We start from the raw sequence: 25,227 nt of genomic DNA, 5'->3' as shown, positions 1-25,227 counted from the left end.
CTCTGAGACTAAGTCCAAAACCAGAGGCAAAACAGCTCAGAGACTAAGTCCAAATTTGAGACAAGACCGCTCAGAGACTAAGTCCAAAACAGAGGCGAGGCAGCAAGTCTTCAGTCCAAAAAGGTGTTTATTCCAAGAGAAGAGTTATAAATCCATGAGGTACCCCGGGGCAACTGAGAAATCTCCCCCGATCACCCTCTTTTATACTTGAGGTCAAGGTCACCAGTGCCCTCCTGGACCACCCCCCTCGTCATGATCACGCGAGACTGTCATCTTACTATTCTCATTTTTGTCTGACTTCCTTAAGGCTTACAAAGTGTCTCACCCAGGCCCCTATCTGTGACCTTGGGTGAGCTGTAGCTGCACCTGCTGCTCCCCCACTCCAGCTTTTATTATACAGGACGCATCAAACCTTGGTCTTTCATCAGGCTCAAATTCCCTGTTAATACAGAACTGCAAGGTGTATTCTCAAATCAATTTATATGCATGATCATGACCCTGTTTGTATTTGCCACTACAGTATCTTCCAACTTCATCATGAGGGCGACCTTTGGTGATGATTGTTCCTTCCTGACGTCTCTAGCACAGGGCTCTCAGGTCCACAGTTCAGCAGTATGGAGCTACAGGGAGAGGCTGTCACTGCTCAGCCTCACACACATATTGGAGCAGCATGACAAGAAGGAGGAGCTGCCTCTACTCTGGAGGTTCCTGCAGAAGGTACATGTCTGTGAGATGTAAAACTTTGCAACAGAATGACTTTGAATTCATCTCTCCATACAACAGTTAGACGTGAGATTTTATTTTATGCAACCATCAGACCAAATGAATTATGATAACAAGATGTCCTATAATCTAAAAGTATTCATTTGCAATGGTTCCTTCCAACAGTGTCAGGATAAATTACATTTTTACAACATTACTCATAATACTTTCATTTATTCAGAGTCTTGAGAAGTAGATTGATATATTTACACTGATTTTGTTATCACCCTTGTGTTTAAAGAGTTTGAGGGAAAAAATATTCTACCAGTAATCCAGTAAAAAAAGCCTCTAAAATTTCAGAAAAATTTAAAATTAGGTTGATTTTGGTCAACTATATATAAAGAATCAATGGTTATGAGGTGTGACTTTAAACTGTTGTGTTTTTCCTATTCAGGAGGGGGAAATTCGACAGATTAAGCACCTTCCAAACATCCTTATCCTGCTGAAACGCTTGGTGAGAGAGTTCCAGAACGCATCTGACCAGACAGTGGGCTCCATCGGAGAGTTCATTGACAAGCAAAAAGGTACAGCTGCTGTATCTCTGAGCAATGACAAGACAAAAACCTTATTTAACTCTCAAATTGTTTACATTTAATTGTCAAAATCTAATGGAAGGACTTCATTTTTGGAGAAGCATGGCTTATGGGAAAGAAAATGTGTTTTTCTTTTCTTTAGATTTTTTTGTAACCCAAACATTTCTGGTTTCAGATAGGAAAAAGTGGTATGAAAACCACATCGACATCTTCCTTAAAACATGGAATCTGCTCAGAAATTCCGTAACCAGCAGTAAGTAAAGCACTTACCCTGCTCTTGATCTCCTTAAAAGTTTACCGATGGAAGCACTCACAATAAGTGCTATTACATCTGTCCTTGTCCTCTCCCTTATTTTGTTGTTTTTCTTTGTCTTACAAAGCATTTTGGCACAACTTTGCTGAAGTTGAATTTAGCATGAATTTACCTTAATGCATTAAAGGAATTCTAATATTGTTTAACATGTCTAATATGTAATCAGTAAATGCATATTTAATTATTGCTGTATTGAAAACAAATTTTATGTCCTCTTCAAACTACAGATGAGCTGAAGATCCCAGATGTGTTTTCCGGCAAGGACTTGGACCTGGACAGTGACCTGCAGTACCTCCTGCCCCGGCGGCAGGGTCCAGGCCTGTGTGCCACAGGGCTGGTCAGCTACCTTGTGACGCTACACAATGAGATGGTGAACGCTGCTGACAGCCACACTAAAGAGGACAGCAGGTACAAAATATACACAGAGATACAAAAAACAAGCTTACTGAATTGTCCAACAGAGAGTAGATGACAATTTTTCAGTTTAACATGCGCTGGACATACTGGCTATTTAAAGATTTCTTTCTGAAAGAAAACACTAGTAAAAATGCTAAACTAATGATCCCCCAACATTGGTAAGTGAAAAATGTATTGAATCATAGCAGCACTGAGACATAAGTAGAAAGAGCACTTTTACTTATACTTCTGCATATGTAATATGTAACACAGGCAGCAATCATGCCTTCTGCTAGTGTGCTTTATAGATCAGAAATTTAAGCATCTGGCCAAATATCATTTGGAACATTTTTATTGATAGACAGCCACAGATATATTTTGGACAATTAATTATAACAAGTTTGCCAATAACAAAACATGTTTGCTGTACTGAGTTTATGAGTTTTTGGTTTTGGATAACGAATGTGATTACATGAATAACAACACGTTTATACTTGCACTGTAATATCTGCAGCAGCTACAGGGTGAGCGTGGCAGAGCTAACAGAAGAGCATGTGATCCACTATGACATGGAGAAAGACCTGCTTCCCCTGGTCTTATCCAACTGCCAGTACAGCTTAGAACGTGGCCATGAGACAATATCACAGTTTGACCTGCCCAGGATCCAGCAGCAGATCCTCACCCACTTCCTGCAGGGAAAACCCCTCATCACCCGCACAGTGAGTCCAGAAAGCCTGATGATGTTACAGAAAAAGAAAGAGGCATAAACAGTCTACAGTCTACTGTTGCCATGATTGTGCACTACCTTGGGTTTCAACAGGCAATGGAAGGGCCACAAAGGGAAAAGTGTGTATTTTAAAAGACAAAATCACAGACACTGAAACTATCGCTGCAGATCACAAGTAAATCACAGCTTGTTGTTTGTGTCATTATTTCATCTGCTCTGTGTTGCCTTACCTATTTTTCTGTATTTTCCTGCTTCCCTAAATTCACTGTGTTTTATTTCAGGGCATTCCCACTCTGGTCAACACACAAGACAGAGACTACGAAACTATTTTCTAAGCAGTTAAAGGAAAGGTGCCTCAGGTAAATGAATAAACCTTCTACATTACTTTTGTACAACAGGCAGCTGAATTGTGACTAAAGATGTCACATCATCATCAAACATGCCATTAAAGAAAATACACTAGATCTGCAATTTAGGGTTTTTTTTCATTTGTTCGATTGGGGCTTTTTGCCTCGTAAATTCAGAAAATAGTGAAAATGTTTATCATAAATCACTAGTGCCCACAGATATTCAATTTATAATGACTTTAAACAGAAATAATCTCATGTGACAAGCTGAAACCTGAGAACATTTGGCGTTTTTTGCTAAATAAATGATAAATACTTAAAATATGAGTTGGTTGTTGCTAAATCATTTTCTGTTGATGTCAACCAGTCAACAGCTACAACAGGAATGCATTGAACTAGGTTACAATCCAACATGCATTTTCTTGACCATCAAAAGAGCAGCATGAATGAAGTGAAGACAGAGAGAACTTAATATTTGAATAGACAGCAGCAAAATAATAGGCTAGCAGTGAAGGTTTGTCCCTGTGCTATTTAATGACATGAGCTTCATTTTTACATACTGTTGCTCCTTCAGGGTGCTCTGTCCTCTCTCACCCGGAATGCCTTGTCCAGAGGACTGGACTCCTACAGTGAGGTGTGTGAGGCGCTAAAGATTTTGGAGCTGCTAATGGGTTTCCTCTCAATGACTGGTGGTGATCCCATGATGTCGCTGGTCACCTACCTCCAGGACATCCTGAAGATGGCCGACCAGATCAATCATCACATACTGCCGGTCAGCACAAATCCAGCCTCTTTCACCCTACTTGCTGTAACCTCGACTACAGATCTGCAATGTAATTTTCACCTATAAGTAGATGATTTGAGGGAGGATGCTGATGCTCAAATGCCAAATTATGAACCTATTCTTTAATGAGTCATGACAATTTTTAATCATAAAAAAAGTAAAAGCAAATACAATTCTAAATGCACCTTAAATCAGGCTAGTTTTATTCCTATTGCCAAAATTCACAATCACAGTGCCTCAATGGATTTTATGATCTGTGCAGTGACTTCTAGCCTCCAGTCACTCCACCAGCCTGAACAGTTATTATTGCAATTAACATGTTACGCAATATTGTGCCTTTTCCTATCAACACAAAGATATGGACATTTTAAAGAGACCGAATTTATCATTACCGCTTATTAAATCAGGTCAATCACCCAATTAAACATAAGTAAAATAAGGTAATTACAAAATATAACTCCATGAAAATAAATAAAGACTAAAGAAAGTTGGTTCTTTAAAAAAACCTTATGTGTATTTCTTGGGAGTGTATGGAACAGACTCTTTACACTGTTGTGTTGTTTCTTCAGGTTCTGCACAGATGCCACCTCAGTCACTGTGTTTCTCTGTGGCAACTCCTCTCCTCCCTCAAATCTGAAAACTTGCTCCGTCTCAAGAGGGTAAGTGTTGCTTTTGCCGAATGCTGGGTCTTTTTAAATGTAAAACAAGAGCATGATACTGAAAATCAAATAAAAACCTGGGCATGGCTCAGCAAAAATATGTTGTCATTAGTTTATTTGTTTGTTCGTTTGTTTTTGTTTCTACAATAAGGAGCCCTTTATGGAGTGTCCAGATGAGTACCACAGGCCGCTGACAGAAGAAGACAAGATTGAGTTGAAAACCTTCGTGACCAAGGCAAACGTGGACCAATGGCTGCTTGAGATACACGAGTTCCTCCTGTTGAGTCTCGGCCACCCGCAGGCCACAGCCGATTACAAACCATCCTGGAGGTAAATCTCTTGAACAGCTTCACAATTGTTCCTGATATTTTTCAATTTAAGGGATGAGTGATGCATGAGACTTAGTTTCATCATAATAATGACCTCACCTTTCCTATTATCTTTTAACTTCCATCCTGAACTTGGAATATGTGCCACCATGTAGACTGGCATCTGCCAGTTGTGATCACCTCGTGTGGGCATTTTAGTAAAAATCTGAAGAGTTATATAATATATCATACACTTTGAAGAGCCAGACCTGGAAGAAAATGATCGATCAGGGCTCAGATAAGCCAGTCATACTTCTTTTATAAGAAGCAGGAAGTAGTAAGTGGAGTATCAAATGGGATGTGGGATGATCACTTGTGGTTTAAAGTATCAGTCAGTATTGAAGGAAAGTGGTAGGAGGTTACAGGCGCCATCCTGTGGTGTTTAGAGGGTAATGCAGGGTGGTGCATTTTGAGTTGGTAATCATTTAAGATACAGGCTATAGCACATTCATTCAGAATGGTGAATAGACAGTTAATGTGATATTTGTGAGGGACATGGTGATGTCAAACCAAGTGAATTTCCCAAAAAAATGGGATAGTGTCCCATTGTTAAGAAATCTACAGCAGGCTGTGTGAAGGACTCCAACATTTGACTTTTACTATTTAGAAGTTAAAGGGGAAATAGAGAAGTTTTCCGCTCTATGACTTCCCTGTGTTATTATTGTTTTGTGCTGTTGTAAACACAGCATTAGCAACAAGGCTACCACTAGCAGCCTGGCTGAGACTCTAAGAATCCTAGTTTGACATAGAAACCCTGATCTCTGTGCCATGAAAAGGCAGTATTTAATATCTGGTTGTACTAATAAGTCAGAAGGTTTTAGTAACCTCTATTTCTTTACTTGATCTAGTAGAAAGAATTCTAGTTTTGAACCGTCTTGAGTCCTTCTTGTAAGAGGAAACACACATTAGCAGGGTAACAGATTTTGACACAACTCTGGCACTTTCCATCAAGTGAGATACAAAACATAGACCAAATTGAAAGATGGAATCACTAAGATCAATAACTTAAATAAATCGTTGTAACAAGGTGATATGGAATATATGTGATACTAACTGTGTAGAATAAGATCATTATGCCAACTATGGTGGTTTCATGTCACCTTGTTATAAGTGTGCACACTTATAACACTTTTTCAGCACACTGAAACTTCAATTCATTTTCTTGCTATGAAAGGCTGGTCAAATAATGTAGTCACCATCACTTACGTATTCAAGTCACTTGTCCATTTGAAGAAGTTATCAGGGGCTTGTAATATTAATTTAGAACATAGGTAATGGCTGTTGTTTTTAGAATTCACAGTATCTTTTTGTTTGTCCAGTTAGTTTTGAATTGCTTCTCTTAGGTCTGTGAATTGTACCTATGTTGAAAAACAGCAATTAAAGGTGAGGAAAAGGGAGGATGAATAGCAAAACATGGTCATTCATCTTGATTGGACCTGAGAAATAAATGTGTTATGATGTATATCCTTTCCTTTTGCTCAGTGTGAAAGAGGCTGTGACTGCTTACATGGAGCGTAAAGAAGTGGAGGTGCCTCTTTACGTGGAGGAAAGGTTTCCTGAAAATCTGCAACTCTCTCAGATTGTGGAGACCTGGAAATATGCCATCATAGCCAAACAGGAGTACCTGCTGGAGGGATGAAATGGATGAGTTCTGAGCAATTTGTAGAAAACAGAGTTAGATTTCACTTTGTTTTTTATTTGTTTCTGTTTTGATTTTCTATGCTAATTATGTATGAAAGATGAAAAAATATAACAACGAGGCTCTATAGAAACAATCAAGCATACCACAAAGACCGATTGAACCTGAGTATACAATTCCTTGAACTTATAAAATTTGTTTAGTGTTATCATGAGTCGGCTGATCATTGACAATATTTACTATGTTATCGGATAAATTAGTTGATTTTTACATTTTTTGGATGAAGTTTATTGTACTTTTTCACCACCAAATCTGATAGTTAAGGTAGTAAATCTACACGGTGGTGTGATAACCTAGTGAAGAAAACATTTTTCATTTTATTATTAGTTTTCTTATACATTTAAGTATTTTTATCTTAAGTTTACTGTATTATTATTATTGTCTTTTTTCTCTGATAAAATTGTCAGTCACAGCTGAGGGATTTGCGTGGATGTGATTGTAGTGTGTTTATTTGATATCTGTGATATATCATTTTAAATGAGTGACTACAGGGAACTTGGTTTAGTGTGTACTCTACACTGGACTTTGCAGAACAGCTAACAGTCGTTCTTCATGCCTGTTAAGTCTTAAAATGTTATCAAAGAAAACTGAAGTGATGAACTGGATGAGTTAAGAGAGATTTAAGTTCATAAGTGAAGTTTTGGTCATATATTCTAGGAACCAAATGAGTTTGATTTAATTTTGTTTTTTATTTGTTTCTGTTTTCATTGATTTACTGTGATAATTATGTATCAAAGAGGCTCTATAGAAACAATCAAGCATACTACGGATGATTAAACCTGAGTACACGATGCCTTGAACATATAAAGTTAGTTTAGTGTTATCTAGACCAATCAGCCAGCTGATCATTGACTGCATTTACTATATTATCTCTTTATTAGTTCATTTTACATGTTTTGGATGAAGTTTATTTTACACTTTCACCACCAAATCTGATAGTTAAGGTAGTAAATCTACACGGTGGTGTGATAACCTAGTGAAGAAAACATTTTTTCATTTTATTATTAGTTTTCTTATACATTTAACTTTTTTTTTTTTTTTTATTATCTCTGATAAAATTGTCAGTCACAGCTGAGGGATTTGCGTGGATGTGATTGTAGTGTGTTTATTTGATATCTGTGATATATCATTTTAAATGAGTGACTACAGGGAACTTGGTTTAGTGTGTACTCTTCACTGGTATTTTCAGAACAGCTAACAGTCGTTCTTCATGCCTGTTAAGTCTTAAAATGTTATCAAAGAAAACTGAAGGGATGAGTTAAGAGAGATTTGAGTTTATGAAGTTTATGATTTTATGAAGTTTTAGATTATGAAGTTTTGGTCATATATTCTAGAAACCAAAGGAGTTTGATTTACCTGTTTTTTATTTGTTTCTGGTTTTATTGATTTTCTGTGATAATTGTGAATGAAAGATGAAGAACCTGAATGTTCCAGACTAGGGACACAGTCAAGCGTTGCAAGAAGACCAATTGAAACTAAGTACATGATTTCTTGAACATATAAAGTTTGTTTAGTGTTATCATCAGCCAGCTGATCATTGACTGCATTTACTATATTATCTGTTTATTAGTTCATTTTTACATTTTTTGGATGAAGTTTATTTGACTCTTTCACCACCAAATCTGATAGTTAGGGTATAAAAATCTACATGGTGGTGCGATAACCTAGTGAAGAAAACATTTTGCATTTTGTTTTCAGTTTCTTATACATTTAAGTTTTTGTTATCTTCAGTTTTTTATTGTTATCTTTATCTTATCTTTTACTTTGATAAAATTGTCAGTCACAGCTGAGGGATTTGTGTGAAAGTGATTGTAAAGTGTCTGTCTAATATCTCTATCCTGATTTTTTGTTCTGTGTTTTTAGGGTCAGTCGGACATTGCTCAGGGTCATAGCATTCAGAAAATCATGGTCGTGATGTTTGATGTCACCCACAAGTGACTACAGGAAGGTTTGACAACCTGGATATGAGTTCTTTAACTTTAACTAAGTTTTACAGTTTCAGAAAAGGTCAAATGATTCTTTAAGCCTCTCACAATGTTAATGAAAACTGTCACTGAATTATGAAACAAATCGAATCATAAATGTGTATCAAAAGGTTTCTGCAAGCTCTGAGTTATCATATGTAATACTTTGTGATTAGAGAATGAATTAAAATGTTTGCATTTGTGTTTAGTTAATCAATAAATCAGTTTAAATACACATGTGGCCTGAGACATCATAAGTCATGGTGAAAGTATATATTGTCAAAATGTTCACCCAGGAGATCATGTTTACATCTGTGTCCATGTGTTGGTTGGGTGGTTTGTCAGTAGCATTATACTTGTATAAAAACGACTGAACAGATTTCCACAAAACTTGGAGGGCGGGTGTTGTCACAGAACCCCATTAACTTAGATAAAAGTGTGGATTTAGGATTTTTTTCTCACTTTCTTAGGCAGTGTAAGATATAGCTTTACTGCCATTTTCCATTGTAGCTTCTGATGGGACATTTAAGGATAAAATGGTCAGTAAACTGAATAACAGTCACTTTTAATTTGAATCTGATTCGAGAAAGAAACAAATGATCTGCTGGTCCAGTCTTACAAAGTGTATCTCTCAAACTATCCATTACTGAGCTGTAATCTGGTATTATTGACTGTGTGATAAATTAGACTCTGGTCATTCAGATCAGGGGGTAGTAATCCAGTTCAGCATTCCTTTTACATGTGAAAGTATTTTTCAAGACTTCGTAAAGACAATGTGTAAGATTTCACCACCAGAACAGTAAATAATAATCTTAAATATTGGTCCCATTCAAGATATTAAAGGTTTTATGTGAACAAATTACTAGTGCTTTTGTTACATTAAACATTAGATGATCCTTTAAATAAAGAATTTTAAAAAAGGGCTGAACGATATTTAAAAAAAAAAAAAAACTAAAATGCAAAATCACAATTATTTTGACATATATTGTGATTGTGATATCATTCTTGATGATATCTGATGACTTTTGTATCACAACTTTAATGTCTAAGTGTCAGAACATTTCTGCAGCACCACAGCACTGCATTATGTATTGTTTTAACACACATTTTACATTTATCAAAAAATTGCAGCTCTGTGACTCGGATGTCGCATATAACAATATTTTGATAACTGTCCAGCTCTACTTCATCTTTGTCATTTCATGGATACATTAAGTGTTGCTGTAAATTATGAACGTTTGATTCAAGTTGTTTTAAATAAAACAACCAATATTAGCAGTTTAATTTTCAGGCCGAGGATCAGTTATAGATAAGATAGACCACTTAACAAAACTTGTTTTATTCTCATGTTCTCATGTAAATAAATTACAACACCGTCTTTTGTTACAAAAATAAAATGAAACCCAACCAACAAGACACACGTTGGACTTACCCATTTTACACTTAAGAATATGAGAATCTTTTTTTTTTCTTGGAAATCCTAATGATCACAATGTGTCACCTTACAAATGATTTAACAAAAGTGTTTTCAGAGACTGAATTCTCGTCCCCTGGCTCGCAATCTACTGCCGTGATCGGACCGTACAGCAGAGCAGACAGAACAACAAACAAACAAACAAACAAACAACACAAAAATAAAGAGCAAGTTAAAAAATAATATTTTCATGCAACTGAAGTTGGGGCTGGGCAATTTCTTTACCATGTAAACTGCAAAAAAACAAAAACTAAACTAAAAACCTCAGTCCAGTGTACCAACTGATGGATTTTGGGATAATACAATATGACTTATTATACAAAATGTTCTTGCAAAGTTGTAATGAAACTATACATTGATACTAAAGGAGTCTGTCAGCTGTGTCTTATACACTGGTCATAGTAATGGTCGTAATAAAAAAAAAAGCGACTTACAAATACTAAAAAAAACAAAATTCAGTGCAAAAGCACAGTTTCTCTGAACTTCGCCCGGTGTGATTGCTGCATGGTCAGTCTTGACAAACATCACCGCAGAAGGAAACACCAGAGAGTTCATATTATCTTCGTGTACTGAAGGAGTAATTGCTCTGAGTTTGTGTTGTTGAAGGTGTCATGTTGTCCATCAGTGCTGGTTCTTCATTCCTTGTGGTTTGCCCATTTTCTTATCCTGCTGCTGCTGCTGTTGCTGTTGCTGCTGTTGTTGGCCCCGACCAGGACCGGTCATTCCTCTGCCACGGCCGCCAAACAGCCCTACAGAGAAAAAGAGAAGATAATCATGGTTCAGACAGATTTCCGTTACCTTAGACAGTGACAGGAAACTGGGAGGAGAGTGGCTGGAATTAAACCCTGGCTGTTGCTGGTGATTCAGTACAGCCTGCTCCACTAGGTGAGCTATAAGGATGACACACACCCACTGAGTGTGGAGTTGCAGATCAATGGGAAATGTATCCAACTTCTAAGTGATTCAGGAAAAGGCCTTGATGCTCTTAAGAGTGTGTGACTTTACATCTGCAGAGTTTGGTAACAACCACAATCGAATATGCCGATATTCAAGTTATGATAGTGAGATGCAAACAAACGCCGCTGCAGACTGTCCAATCAGCAGGGAGTGTCTCTGCTCACCTCGGCCAGCTCCTCCTCTTCCTTTGCCCTGCTGTTTGTTCTGCTGGGTGCCCCCACGTCCGCGGCCCTTCGAGACCACCTCCTCCTTCACCATGTCGATGATCTCGTCTGGGATTCGCAGATATTTGATGGTGCTTCCTCTGATGTAGCACTCAGGCATCCTCCAGAACTTATCTCCATCCTGTCAGAGGAGAGTGGGGGCGTCAATGAATCAAATGTCACTCTTTGACTTCTAACAGGTTGTCTGGTTAACACATCTTTAAATGTGTAGAGGATCTTTGTGCTATGATGTATCTTTTATACTTGTTGTATGAAAGTAATTATCAATTTTTGTTACCTTCTTGATCTCCCTTTTTTTTTTTTTATTGTTTACAAGCCTAAATGAATTTCAGTTTCCACTCAGTTGGTGACTGTCATTTACCCATGGGCATTCTGAAACAAGATTATAAGGGCCATTGCACGAGTAAATTCTTCAATTCTACTCACTCAGTAAAACACATGCTTGACTGACTAATCAACCAACAAAACAACGGAGGGTTAAATGTGTTAAACTTTGATAGCTGGCCAATCTTTTCAGTCAGCTATTAAGAAAAAAATGGCAAAAATTTCACAGTAGTAGCAATCCCAATGCAAAGGGTTGCCATTTTTCAAACAATTTATAAATGAGTTTTTCTGCTCTGATTGGTATTTTAAAATTATTGAATGACTGAAATGACAGTTATCTAAAATTAAATCTAAGCGATTATCAAAATAATAACTGTTAGTAGCAACCGTAGCAGTATATTCATTCATTCGAATAGTATCAATTGATGACACCTGAAATTTAGCATTGAGAGGTTGTTTTAACTAGAAGCAACCATAAAAATGTTCAAAAAGAAAACACAAAAGGCACCAGAACAAAACAAGCAGATGATAGAAAAACTTAAAGTGTGTTTGCTCACTGGCCAACAGGACACTGTGCAGACAACACTGACACCTACAGCTAGGCATTAACATTGGACCATAAAGATCAGAATCAGAATCAGAAATCCTTTGATGTCCCGCAGATGGGGAAATTTGTTTGCGCGAAGATGTCTACTTCCTTTCTTATAAATGTTCTCAGAGAAGTAAAAACAGGGCTGGGCTTTACCCTGGAGGTGCAGATGACTTCTCTCAGGTTGATGTTCATCCAGTTGTCACAGCTGACCAAGTGGCCGTTGTACGTCTCTCCATTCTTCAGCTCCACCAACTGAGGAGAGGTAAAACATGACACATGGCCGGCAGTATTAGAATACTGATGACAAAATAAAATGTCATCGATACGTGTGCCCATCTGCAGCGCTAACATATACTTATTGACAGCAGTAAGAGCTCAGTGCCTGCTCACCATGGGATGGTTCTGGGCAGTCTTCAGCAGAGACAGTGGAAGCTGCAAAATGAAAGAAAAACAGGTCACGCGCAGGAATTCACCTTCCATTGACAATAAGTGGTTACCTGACAAATCCTGACTGCATCACTCGCCTTCATACATGGCCACACCTGCTAGTCTAAGCTGGCTGCTACATTATACATTTCACTTATGTTATTTGCCACTTCTAACGTTAATGGTATGTATTTGAGCGTCACTGTCATTACCAGTTTGAAGTTAAATACGCTTTTATCACCGCTTCAGTACGACACCTAGGTCTCCTATCGCTGCATGTTAAATCTGCACTTACTTAAAAACACCCGCCGTGTGTCCATGATGTTAAATGTAGCTAAACCAGCTAGCAGTTAACGCTAAATTAACTTGGCTAGCACACCGAGCATCACTGTGAGCCAGCGCGACGGGGCTGCTAACGCGGTTAGCATTAGCTGAGTGGCAGGCGTGCGACTGAAAATCTAAGACGATGATTTACCTTTTAGCTGAACACCATTATTAAATACTTACCATTGTGACAGTCTCTCGGTTTGACTTTTAGTGTCTCACTTGCTGTCTTGGCCCTTAAACGATACGATTGTACCACTTCCTGTGTTACTTCTTCTACTTCCGGTGCTGCGCTGCGTAATCATGGCTGCTCATAAGATGCTGCCATCTACAGACGAGAACACTCAATGCGAAATAATTCAAAATAATACCAACAAAAATACAAGATAAAGAAGTAAAGCAATTAAAGAGGAATAGTTAATAGCCACGAAGTCACACACACAGCCACTCATCATAAGGGAATGCAGAGTAAGTCAATGACATTCAAGAGTCAGCTGTAAGGATGTGTGTTATCTTGCAACTTGTTGCATTTAGCATGATTGATGTATTTTATGTCAACAAGATTTGTGTCTTTAAATGTTTGGGAAACATGATTACAGTTTAGTAGGTCCATCTGCAATGGTTTCACAAGTGCCACATCTATTGTCTATTGTCTACTGCTCTTAATCTGGTGTGGTAACATGTTTCTTTTCATGGTGGTGGGTGATTAGGAAAGAATGAAGTGGTTAAATCAGGCATTAACATGATGAGTACAGAGATGCTAAAAAAACAACGCAATTACCATGAAAATTATCATGTTAATTAGGCTACTTTAGATTGAAACAATATTTTTTGTATTTCACAATTTATTATTGTGTGTGTGCGTGTGTGTGTGTGTGTGTGAAATCAAAGCAAAACAATCAAAGCCAAATAGAACCTCCACAGCAACATTCCATTCCGGGCCTATATAAAAGCAGATTCATAGGACAGCAGTTCTGGAGTCCTATTTTTTATCGAACAAAGACACGGCTGTGTTAACGTGAGAAAGAAAAGTGAGGAACAACGTGACAATATCTGTTTATCAGAGAAAAGCAACAACAGTATTTTTCTGAGACAGAATATACCAGCTGGGCGAATGGAGTACTCTAGCAAGTGCCCCACAGACATGTCTCAGGAGAGACTTATCCAAGAGCTCGAAGACACCAAAGAGCAGCTGAAAAAGCAGAAAACCCTGAAGGAAATGTACATCAACAGGGGGAAAGAAACCACCAGAGAGCTGGAGCGGCTGAGAAAGTACAGCGATGATGTTTATCCTTATAATAATCTCATCTTATCTATCCGGTATGAGACTGATGTCACTGAAGTCAGACAGCAGGTTGAGACTCTTCAACACGAGCCTCAGAAAGAAGCCCAGCAAAGAAAGCTCCTTCAACAACAACCCAAGGAGCTGAAAATGGCACAAACATCCAGCCAGGACAAGTTTACTGCTGAGCTCCAGGTGGAGCAGCAGAAGAACAAGCTTCTTCAAGACAAACTGGACAGGATCAGCGAAGAGTATGAATCTGAAGAGGATGACCGAGGAAATCAAGAATCTCCAGCAAAACACCCTGGAGAAGGAGGAACGTTATGAGAGACAACTGGAGGAGATGAAAACTCAGCTTACTGTTCAGATCTCTCTCAACCTTGAGCTCTCCACAGGGCTTACAGTGTTGAAGGAAGCTGAAGTCCCCGAGGAGAAGCCATGTGAGCAGGAGTCCATCGCTACTGTCTCTGCCCCTAAACTTCTGGAGGTGACCAAAGTGTCCAAAGAGAAGGCGTGTGAGCAGGACTCCATTGCTACTACTCTTGCCCTTGAACCTCTTGACGTGACTCAAGTCTCCAAGGAGACTAACCAAGGCAAAACAAAAAAAGTCTTTGTCGTTTCTGAGCTCTCCTCCTCAAAAGTGTCGGCGTGTAGTTTGATGATAAAAGAATTCTGCGGAGGCAAGGCTGGGTGGAATGATAAATCTTTATTAAAACAAATCTCAAGCCCTGCGTCCTAATCAGAAACGGCCGCTTTCTGATATTCTCAGATTTATGGAAAAAGCAATGCCAAAATGCTTCGCCCTCTGCCCTATCAGAATTCCTATATCCTTTGATCTTAGGAATTCTACAAGTAGCTACCCCTTTCTTCCTGTGAGTCCCTTCTCCAGTACGCCCACTTCTTCTAATTGGTCACTTTGCCAAATTATCCAGTAGACTAAAAGATGAGTTGACCTGCCTCCCTGCTCCTCTCCCATAACTCATCTATCCTGGTGGTGGTCAGCTTTGGGTGTTGTCCCCAAAATGACCCAAATGGGTTCCCTGTCTTTCTAAGGGAACGCAAATGTTTAGGCATCTCCCACCATTTGGCGTGCAGATCAGACTCCACTTTAGTATTTTATGGTGGCTTGGGTGTCTGCTAACCTTTGGCACACTCACAGTTGGAAACCAACTCCTGGACCTTCACTCACACAAGGAAAACCAATTAGTTATTGTTGAATCTAAACTAAGTAGATAAGAATGTGTTGCTATCCAGATACCTCATCTTCCTGGAAAAGAGCCTGTCACTTTCTGGGATTGAGGAAACCACAGAGGTGGAAGAAGTAGGATGGCTTCAACAACTCGAGCTGTCACAATTGCCATCAAACATCAACACCAAGAACATCTCCACTGTGGACAGCCAGTAGATATAGTACAAGGATCCATCAGAAATGCTCCCCATACTGTGTCTTTCAGACAAGCTACATGTGAGCTGTCTGTGTGGCATTAACACGCCGTCCTTATCCCTCTATGGGTCCCCCCCCCCCCCCCAGTGCTTTGGTTCCCCCAAAATTATTATTATTATTTTTTTTAATAAAAAAAGAAAAATTGGAAAATAAAATGTTATTCCTTGTTCAAATGGCTTTATTCTGTAGTATATACCAGTTGTACAGTAATGTATGTAAAATGTAGGACATTGTCTTTCTTGAGGTGGGAACACATTTTTCCCCTCAGGTGGTGTTTAATTTTTTTTGCACACTGTCAGCATGGTCTGTGAAATATCCTGATCAAGAGAGACATAACATTGATTGAGTCATGAAAACTAAGAGCTAGAGAAAAAACACTTAGAGCTACGCTTGCTCTTTGAAGCTTAACTTAGGCAACGCTGTATATGAAACACACTTATTAATACCAGCATGCTAACACGTCAGAAGCTGAAGGCTAATATGTCAGTGCAAAGTGAAGTTTATCATGTTCAGTGGGCGTACTTTAATAATGATAAGTAAAGCTGCAAGCAGCGATGAACAGCTCCTCACAATCCATGTGTGTCGGGGCATTCTGCTGTCAGGGTGTGCCTCATACCTGGGAGGAGTTCAAAAAAGCAGGTTTGCATATTCGGCCAAATTGGGAAAAAAAACCCCAAAACAAAACAAAAAAAAACGGTAGGCGGAAATGGACGTGACCTATATCACAAGATTCAGCGCAATTGAGGGAATGCGTGGATATAAGGTTTTTGAATGTGCAATAAACTATATGGCAGTTATAAACCTAAACACACTTTCCTTGATTATACCTAGTGGTGGAAATTCATAATGACAATAGATAATAAAATTAGGGTTAGGGTTAAGGCACTAAAACATTAAGACAATGTTAAAATTGCATTCAAAAGGTAGCTAAAAACATAAAGCGAGCAAGTTAAAAGTTGCAGATTAAAAATACGTAATGAATCTAACTTATGTTAGATATTACTTAACAGTAAAAAATGTAGATTGATGAATATTAATCTTGGCTAAAATGATAATAGGGCGGATGAGAATGCCTTCTTTCCTCTGTTTCTGTTGTAATATATGCATACATGTACAGATAATATGTACACGTTCATTTTTTTCGTTTGCATACTCTGTTTTTGTTTTTCTTTATTTATGTTTTATCATCATCATCATCATCATCATCATCATTATATTATCATTCAACAAATCAGCCCACAGTGATATTTGACAAAACATAAGCAAAAAAAGTAAAAAAGAAATACACACAGTAGTAAGTACGTACAATAAGTAAAACCATTTTGGATCTGTAAAAGGAACAAAAACAAAGATAATTTTAGGAGCAAACAATAAGTTTACTGGTTGATACGTGTGTAAGTTTAAATGACTCCTCCCTGGTTTTATTCATGATGAGATATTTGTGTTTATGTCAACATCACGGCCCCAAGAGCAAACAACGTCTGATTGCTGACGTGATCACGTCGCTCCTCGCGTGGCCCTGTGCGGGGAGGACCGACCGGCTTCATTTGTGTCTGGCAGAAGGAGCCGACAGCTGTGGAAGGCACCGACTGCCTTGACGGTCCTGGTTCACAAATAAAGACCGAAAACAGCAACGTTGATAGGACGGGAGATGGATAACAGTAAACGGACTGTGGTCGTTACAGGTTTGTCTTCTTTTTCCCGCTAGTGTTGTCGTTTCCCTCCGGCGGACTGAGCAGCAGGGTGAAGTGGAGGAAAAGTTGTAGATGACAGCTGCTGTAGCGTTAATGGCGTCAGGCTGTTACTCCCTCACTCCTCGGCAGTTGTACTCACTTACTCAACTAACGGAAGCGTTTTGCTTGTGGCTTTATCAATAACATGGGAGTTATTTTTTGTTAAATTGGAGGCTAATGTCAAGCTAGGTGAAATTTTCCTTTTGTTGTTGTTGTTGTTTCCCGTCTTTCCTGTAGGGCCATACCAAACAATACACCGTACAGCTTTAAGCATTAATGGACTAAATATCCAGCATAATTCACTAATAATGGAGCCTCTGTTGATCAAATTTGTACAGATCTTGCAATTTTGTAATTATTTGCGAAACATTATGATGATATTAATGTGGACTACATCTATAGATGCCATAATGAAATCAGAGTTATCTCAGACTGTAGACTTATTGCGTTATGTTATCACGATATCAAAGCTATAGTTATTAGCAATCACTTTATTGTCCATTCCACACGTAATAAACAACAGATGGAGCATGATTAATGAGGGAGAAAATGCCAAGGCTCTTGCATCTATGAAATCACCCTCAGATTGTGGGACTCGTGGAGTAATACAGTGAGGGTACTGTAATTATAGTAAGATATGATCATCATTTAATGATCCCCAGAATGGAAATTCTAGTGTTCTACAGTTTTCCCCTTGATGTCTTTGTATTGTGAGTTTCATAGCAGTTGCACATGTTCTCTACACTTTTATGCATGTGGTGTTTAAGTTGTATAAAGTAATGACATGATAACCAACAACCAACCACTGATTTGATCCGCTTCCACTTTATATCCTACTGTATTGGTTTCTGTTTGGAAGCTCATCTATTTTATCTCTAATTTGCTTGCGCTGCTTTGTATCATTGTATGAAAGCCTGCCCCTAGACATGTCATTTTCAGCTGCATCCTATGCAGTATTCTTAAACATTAAATCTGTGGAGGATAACAGAAGATGTGACTTGGTGTACTCAGACACAAAGGGGTGCAGAAGCTCGCAGTCGCAGCTGATAGAAGATGTGTAGATTGCATGGGAACAGCACCTTCACAATAGTGGGCCGGCTTGCAGCTGCCGGCCCCTCGCTCTGCTCCTTTTCACCAGCCTGTCAGACAGACTGATCCCCCCTCCACCCAATCCCCAGGGACCTACTGACCCTAAAAGGGGTGGTGGAAGGGGATCAGTTATAGATCCCTATATAAACAAGCCAGAGTTACTATCCATTGGCTGCTGCAGCGATTTTATAAGTCATATGGAGTGAGGCATGACGGGATATTCACTGAAATTAATAGATTCAATTTAGTAATTCAAGGAAAGGAGCTTCCTGTAGCACTGCAAAAAGTTAAACTGCGCAAACTCCAGAAACAAAAACATTCAAACACTTTTGGGTGGAATATCACATTTCATATTTGAGCTATAAAACAAGGCAGTAGGACTCGCTGTATTACAACAATAAGAAGGTAGCTCATAGCCTTTTGGGAGAGACACTACATTCACACATCTTTTTCTATAGAATTAACTGTATTAGCATTCACTTTCCAAAAATGATTTAGAAATAGATAATTGTCTAAGCCATCCTATGAGTGATAAAATTGCTCTATGATTACACTGAATCTCACAATCCCTCATTGTAGATAATAGTCGCAAAAAGATGTCGATGACAAGCAACCATAATAATCAAAATTACAAGCACAATATCAAGAACAGAACATGAAATTTTGGGGGACCTGCGTAGAAACCAAACATATTCCATAATGATCAACATGTTAAGCAGTGCAGCAGCTAAAATAATGTGTATGTTTTGCAGGTTTTGGACCATTTGGAGAGCACACGGTCAATGCCAGCTGGGTTGCAGTACAGGTGAGTATCACTGCTATTTTATGGCTATATTCATTGTTTTTCTTTCCTGTCAAGTTCAAATACATCAAACAGAAATCAACCTGTGGTTCTTATTTTAAAATAAGACTGTTGTGATTGACATTTCAATTACATAGAATTCATCTAAATAAAACCACATTTCATTATGTTGTGTTCTTGTGGTGGTCACATGAAGCTCTGATGGTCACCAGCCGGCTTCACACTATGTAGCAGAGTGTCAGAGGCTCTCACCATCCTACTGGGGAAACTGCATGTGGGGGATGAGGGTAGCTGTCAGGGTGTCTAGACGGACTTGATAAGGATATTAAAGGCAAACAAAAGGCCGCTTTGTGGTGGGGTCACAGACGTGGTCAAACAAGCCTCTTTTCAATACAAGTGAGGGTCAGTGTCCAGGGCTATTTGTCCTGCAGGGACATTGGGGGAGGTGTTGGTCTGCTGGCTGTGACTTTGACAGAGATTTGTCTTACTTATAATATGTACGATTGCATCTTTTATTTCTTGATTACCAATTTGAGAGGTGTGAGCATTGCAGTTAAGTTCTCCACTTTGCAGTTTCAAGTTAAAAGCAAAATCATGTTATTTTAAGGCTAGTTAGAGACCATCTGTGATTAAAGAAAAACAAGCAAAGGAAAAATGTAAGGAAATATTTTGCAGAAAGATTTGCTGTCATTGGCAGCAAGAGTGAAGAGGGAAAAGGCAAACAAAGCCATCAGCCATGGTCATTTACTACACAAGCGCACAGTTGGAAAAGTGAAAAGGGGTTAAATAAAAGGCTGCTGCTGCTATTCTACAAAAGAGGAATATATTTGTGAAGCTTATTTATTGCAGTTTCATGATGTGTGTTATTATCTGCACTCGAGTCCTCGTTTTAGCTTACTTGTCATCACCGAAGACTGTAAGATTTCAGTTCATATCAGTTTATTTTGGTCATATTTGTATGTATGCACATACAGATAAATAACAAAAAAAAACAACAGCAACAAAAAGAATCGACTGAAGAGGTGCATGCTGAAGCTTTAGTTTATGTTACCTAGCCTTTTTTACAAATCATATGAGCAGCTCATAATTTAGAACTCTATACATAGACCAGGTGTGCAGCTTGTTGTTTATCAGGTTACATGTGTGTTTGTTTTGTATTGCTACCTTCTCATAGTACAGTGCTGCAAAAAATGCACCACTTCTCTCCATGTTGTTTTTAAAATATTTACTAAACCTTCTTGCTGGTCTATAAATTGTTGATACCTTGATTCTGCCTAAAAAAAACTGGAAAATAGGTGAATGCACCATTGAACCACATGATGAAGATGCGCTGCTGCAAATTCTTTTTTAAAATGCAGGATTTTTGCTTTAATGTTTTTGTTTGCCCCCTGACAGGAACTGAAGAAGCTCGGACTGGGCAGTGAAGTGGACTTGCATGTGTCTGAGGTCCCTGTAGAGTATCAGACGGTCCAGAGTTTAGTCCCTTCATTATGGAAGCAGTATCGTCCACTGGTAAGAGGGGAATGTGGTGTTAAGTATCCAAATGATTATTTTCTTGAAGGTGTGCAGAAACTTGTGCACAGGTATATTGAAAGAAACTAAAATGATCTCTGCCCAGATAAGTAAACCAGAAGGAGAGTGTATTTGTGTTTGGTTGCTTAGTTGTGGAAAAAACTATGAACATGTCGGAGAAGCGTGATTGTCATAACATCTGCCAAAATGAACAGAAAAGGCTGTGTATTACATGTACACACACAACATACACATACGTTACAGTTACACAGAAGTCGGCGAGAGCTATAACTAGGGCTAGAGCTAGCTATCACAGATATTTTGTGATTAGAATATTTTCGACTTTTATCATGAGTGTTTATATTGTTTCCTTTCTTTGCCAGTTGGTAGTTCATGTTGGAGTCTCGGGTATGGCCACCACTGTCACGCTGGAAAAATGTGGCAGAAATCATGGCTACAAGGGCCTGGACAACAGTAGCTTCTGTCCTGATTCACAGTGTTGCATAGTGGGAGGCCCAGACTGCATTGACTCAGTTATTGACATGGAATCAGTCTGCAAGAGAGTGACTGCCTCAGGACTAGGAGTAGCTGTGTCCGTCTCCAGAGATGCCGGAAGGTAATTATGTACCTTTTTAGTCAACATCCGCACTTTGTTTTGTCTTTCACCTTTGGATCACAAGCTCCAATACCTGAGGGATATGGACATTCATGTCACTCTGCTAAACACACAGAATAGTTGTACACAGTGTTTTAGTGAGTTTAGCAAATTACTGCCATCATTCATCAAGAATGTGTCTACAGAGCAAAACAACAGTAATTTACAGCAGTTTTTGAGAGCAGATCATTTTGAAATATGTCAGCGAGCAGTTTTATACAGCGAGACTAATGGAACGATTTCATCAGCATTTAGCTTAGCATTTAGTTTTACTTAAAAGAAACTCAAATCTATTCAATCTGTGCAAATTAAATTCAGTCAAAATGACAAACCACCTCATTGATTGAGACCGAGACACCATTCTGACTATTAAAAGACACTGTGCCATCAACACGATTCTGGGGCTGTTATTTTAAGGTCGGAAACATACATAATGTCGCTTTAAACAACACAGTAGTGTCCTCCCTTTAACATGCCTGTCCCTTAATTTATGTGATGCTTTGCCCTCTTCCCTATCAGGTACCTCTGTGATTTCACTTACTACACGTCTCTGTACCTGAGCCATGGTCGCTCTGCCTTCGTTCATGTGCCTCCTCTTGGAAAGCCTTACAGCGGGGAAGACCTGGGCCGTGCGCTGCAAGCCATCATCCGGGAGATGCTGGAGCTTCTGGACCAGGCTGAGGAGAAGATCCACTGCCAGCAGCACTTCCACTAAGTGACCTCCAGATGCCTACCAGCCTCTCCAGCCTTCACCACACAACAGAAATTGCACTTAACCACAAGTAGCCAAACTTCTTTTCTCGTTTTTTATTGTTGTCTTCACTTGAAGAAGATGAAACTTCAATGTATAGCATCTTTTTGGTGTTTGTTTCTCTATGTCTTAAGTTTTCGTTTTGTTAGCCCTGTTTCGGTTATGTTTAAATATCTCCTGATGGTGAGAAGATAAAATTTGTGTTTCCAGAAAACCGGTAGTCACCCTGTCAAGTAGGCTTTTGTCCCACTTCCAAGTAACATGTAATATTCTGATTTGGGAGTTTATAATATGTGAAAAACTAAAGGCTCACTAAGAAAACACAGAAGCAAAGTGCAGCTCATATTTGTTTATATGCAGAGGGTCTGTAATGTGGCAGATATTACAACCTATAACTCCAAATGTGACTCCTATTATTGCACCTTATAGAGTTAGGGTTATTGAAATGGTTATAGAAGTCACATTTTGGAAAACTGTGAATATACTCTGCAGTATTAAACTATAATAATCCTCAATCATCCTTTAAATTCCTTTCAGTTGAAATATGATTTAATAGATTGGTGTTTGCCCCTCAGTGTCTATAAATGACTAATGTACATGATACATTATTGTTTAAGTAGAGAGGTTTGGCAGAAAACCATTTTCTCATTTCTGTTTCCTTTAACTATGTTCTAGCTGTGCTCTTTCACACCATATGTTGTATTGTTTCTCCTTTTTCTTTATAAGAAGTTGTAAATTTGCCTTCTTTTACAAAGGTTATTTAAATCAGGGAACGGGTTGGTTCCAGCTCATATTCCCCCCCAGTTTGTTGGCCCAATTCTGACAGAAAACCCCCCAAAAACCACCCCACTGAGATCTGGCCCCAGGCTGTGCAATGTTATATTACAGATCTCAAGTTCAGTGATTAAGTTTTAGGTTTGTCAGAATTTTATTGTGGCTGCACAGTTATTTGAGAAAATATTGAGCCTTGCAAGTATATTCCTAGTTTAGTGTCCTGTTCTAAATCTAAATTGTATATCCAGTAATATTCATTTTGAAGGAACTGAACAAATAGAAGATCATTTTTCTCTTGCTCGTTAGTTATTCACTGGATTGTGAAAAGAAACTGACATCACTGTTCTGGATTTCTGGGTAGTGAAATCCTTGTACAAAGTTTGTCAATACGCTGATCGATGCGTAGCTTCACAAAAGGGCACAACTTTCCTTTTATAGTAAAACTGTGAAAAATTGCAATTTGGTGCAGCATTTAGGACCAAGTTACAGGAGCCCAAGTTCTTCTTTTTTCTGCAATTGTGCAGCCTTGACTTTTATTCCTTGATTAAAGCTTTCTGTTTTTCCCTTCATTGAATCAGATATAGCTGCTTATTTTATCTGAGGATTTGATTTGATGAAGTTGGACTCTCATTTGAGTCAGAGTTGGGCCTGGACTTTATTTTCTGTAGCACTTTCTTTCTTTTTCTACTTAACCTGGACTATGGACAGCCGTTTTGGTTATGTGAATGCTCGTCTCTTTTTTTTTGTTTGTTTCCAGTCACTTTAACCTGAAATTTGTAGCTTTCCAGACATACACATGCCCATGTTTTACCCTTCCCCCCCATTGATTCTAGTTATGTATGTGAGGTATGCATGACAGGTCAGTTGTGCTTTATTTTTCTGAGCTTTTGTGTGTTCTGACCTGTGTCTGTGATGGTGCCACTCCCACACATAAATGTTCTGTTTATGGCTTTTTTTCCCCTTTTTACAGCCAACATGGATTACATTTAATCCATTTTTAGATATTTGATTATTGAATGGTTTGTATTCTGCTACAGCATCCTGTGTATCCACAGAAAATCTATGTGTCTGAGTTTAGCCAGTTGGTGCAGTAGAGTTAGAGTAAGTCATTATTTTTAGTAGTGTGTATCAATTAATTACTGTTCAGTACCACAAAGTAGCATCCTGGAGCACTGATCTGAACAGAAAACTTCCTCTCAGACCTACGTTTTATCTTGGCATTTGTCATTGATGTTACATCTTGGTCATGCAGTTGTAAAATCTTTTATAAAATTGTTGAAATGTTGGGTAGGTTTTAGTTCTGAGTTTTTAGGTGCTGATATTTTACTGTGTGGCTTTTGTGAGTGCTGAGAAGTGAAAGGGTTGTGGAGGAGCCTGCCCCTAAGAGCCTCAAGTTTACATATGAGGTGACCTCTGACCCTGACTCTCTCCTGTGCCTTGCTGTTGTTTATAAAAAGGCCTTAAACATTCTCCACAGGTCAGTTCAGAGATATATTACTGATGCTGTCTGGTCAAATATGTGGCTACCTCAGAAATACTTTTTTTTTTTTTTTTTTTTTTAAATCTCACTGTGTGCTCTGTTGTACAATAACATTATGGCTCTGTGATTTACTGTGAGTTCTCTGTTTAGGGAGAATCCTTTCACAGGTGTCTTCTGCTTCTGACATTAACAACACACTGTTAAAATAAGTAAGGAATACTGGCTTTGTAAAAGGGAAGGCTTTGAAATAAAGACAAAGGATTACAATTCTTCGTGTCTGTTATTACAGCTTCACTAGTTATTTCCACCACTCACTAGTTACACCAAATGAAAACATGTATTGTTTTGTCACACAAAGTTGAATTGTGCCTATTTAAAGTTGGTAGAGTCTGAATAAAAGGCTGATCACAGATCAAAGATGTTACTTGTGATATGGCTCCATAATATTTATGTAATGTTTAAAGACTATATTGCAATACACGGTATATACCTCAATATTTTGAAATCTCCTAAATAGCCTTTTATAAATACCCAGACTTGGCAAAGAAATCTAAACTGTCATTAGTGGGGCACCATGTAATTTTGGAGAAAACATTTAAACTCAGAATTTTAATGTTTACAACATCAATGAGGTATTCTGAAGTTCCTGGACATATTTGAGAAATTTTATTTTATTCAGATGTTATCATGTGCAATGAAAACGCAAAATAAAAGTATTTTGACCTGTGTGCTGAGACTTGTGTGCCCTCCCGTATGTTTAGCTAAAGAAATATTGTTGTTGTTGTTTTTTTTTTTTTGGTTTGTTTGTTTTAAAATTCAGACTCCATAGCGA

The 25,227-nt window shown here is 38.4% G+C and overlaps 4 protein-coding genes across 4 annotated transcripts in view; 3 read left to right on the top strand and 1 right to left on the bottom strand.

Moving 5' to 3' along the window:
* The window catches only part of LOC119029281 (E3 ubiquitin-protein ligase rnf213-alpha-like), a 59,717-nt gene extending 54,993 nt beyond the window's left edge, over positions 1 to 4,724 (top strand). The window contains exons 59-67 of the mRNA XM_037116000.1: positions 520 to 717; positions 1,157 to 1,286; positions 1,471 to 1,548; positions 1,836 to 2,016; positions 2,519 to 2,723; positions 3,013 to 3,090; positions 3,653 to 3,850; positions 4,432 to 4,521; positions 4,673 to 4,724. Coding sequence (XP_036971895.1) covers positions 520 to 717; positions 1,157 to 1,286; positions 1,471 to 1,548; positions 1,836 to 2,016; positions 2,519 to 2,723; positions 3,013 to 3,066 — 846 coding nt within the window. The 3' untranslated portion in view covers positions 3,067 to 3,090; positions 3,653 to 3,850; positions 4,432 to 4,521; positions 4,673 to 4,724. The remainder of the gene's footprint in view (positions 1 to 519; positions 718 to 1,156; positions 1,287 to 1,470; positions 1,549 to 1,835; positions 2,017 to 2,518; positions 2,724 to 3,012; positions 3,091 to 3,652; positions 3,851 to 4,431; positions 4,522 to 4,672) is intronic.
* A 5,151-nt stretch (positions 4,725 to 9,875) lies between these two features.
* On the bottom strand, positions 9,876 to 13,213 carry lsm4 (LSM4 homolog, U6 small nuclear RNA and mRNA degradation associated). The gene is made up of 5 exons (XM_037115774.1): positions 13,057 to 13,213; positions 12,514 to 12,555; positions 12,277 to 12,375; positions 11,148 to 11,328; positions 9,876 to 10,775 (listed from the first exon to the last, which is right to left on the bottom strand). Exons 1-5 carry the CDS (start codon positions 13,057 to 13,059, stop codon positions 10,648 to 10,650), a joined length of 453 nt encoding a protein of 150 aa, XP_036971669.1. The 5' UTR covers positions 13,060 to 13,213; the 3' UTR covers positions 9,876 to 10,647.
* On the top strand, positions 12,563 to 15,100 carry LOC119029143 (golgin subfamily A member 6B-like). The gene is made up of 2 exons (XM_037115773.1): positions 12,563 to 12,733; positions 13,765 to 15,100. Exon 2 carries the CDS (start codon positions 13,988 to 13,990, stop codon positions 14,480 to 14,482), a length of 495 nt encoding a protein of 164 aa, XP_036971668.1. The 5' UTR covers positions 12,563 to 12,733; positions 13,765 to 13,987; the 3' UTR covers positions 14,483 to 15,100.
* A 1,985-nt stretch (positions 15,101 to 17,085) lies between these two features.
* LOC119029142 (pyroglutamyl-peptidase 1-like) lies at positions 17,086 to 24,662 on the top strand. The gene is made up of 5 exons (XM_037115772.1): positions 17,086 to 17,284; positions 19,174 to 19,226; positions 20,619 to 20,735; positions 21,119 to 21,351; positions 21,910 to 24,662. The coding sequence occupies exons 1-5, from the start codon at positions 17,251 to 17,253 to the stop codon at positions 22,103 to 22,105; spliced, it is 633 nt and encodes a 210-aa protein (XP_036971667.1). The 5' UTR covers positions 17,086 to 17,250; the 3' UTR covers positions 22,106 to 24,662.
* The last annotated feature ends 565 nt before the right edge of the window (positions 24,663 to 25,227 follow it).

The sequence above is a fragment of the Acanthopagrus latus genome, chromosome 11 (assembly GCF_904848185.1).
Source record: "Acanthopagrus latus isolate v.2019 chromosome 11, fAcaLat1.1, whole genome shotgun sequence".
Taxonomy (NCBI): Eukaryota; Metazoa; Chordata; class Actinopteri; order Spariformes; family Sparidae; genus Acanthopagrus; species Acanthopagrus latus.
This window is presented reverse-complemented; position numbering and strand designations above follow the sequence as displayed.

Coding starts and splice junctions, on each gene's coding strand:
- LOC119029143 (XM_037115773.1), top strand. CDS start 13,988: ATGGAGTACTCTAGCAAGTGCCCCACAGACATGTCTCAGGAGAGACTT.
- LOC119029142 (XM_037115772.1), top strand. CDS start 17,251: ATGGATAACAGTAAACGGACTGTGGTCGTTACAG. Junction 19,227..20,618: donor CCAGCTGGGTTGCAGTACAG/GTGAGTATCACT, acceptor GCCCCCTGACAG/GAACTGAAGAAGCTCGGACT. Junction 20,736..21,118: donor GGAAGCAGTATCGTCCACTG/GTAAGAGGGGAA, acceptor TTTCTTTGCCAG/TTGGTAGTTCATGTTGGAGT.
- lsm4 (XM_037115774.1), bottom strand. Junction 12,376..12,513: donor CTGCCCAGAACCATCCCATG/GTGAGCAGGCAC, acceptor ACCTCTCCTCAG/TTGGTGGAGCTGAAGAATGG. Junction 11,329..12,276: donor AAGTCATCTGCACCTCCAGG/GTAAAGCCCAGC, acceptor CTCCTCTGACAG/GATGGAGATAAGTTCTGGAG.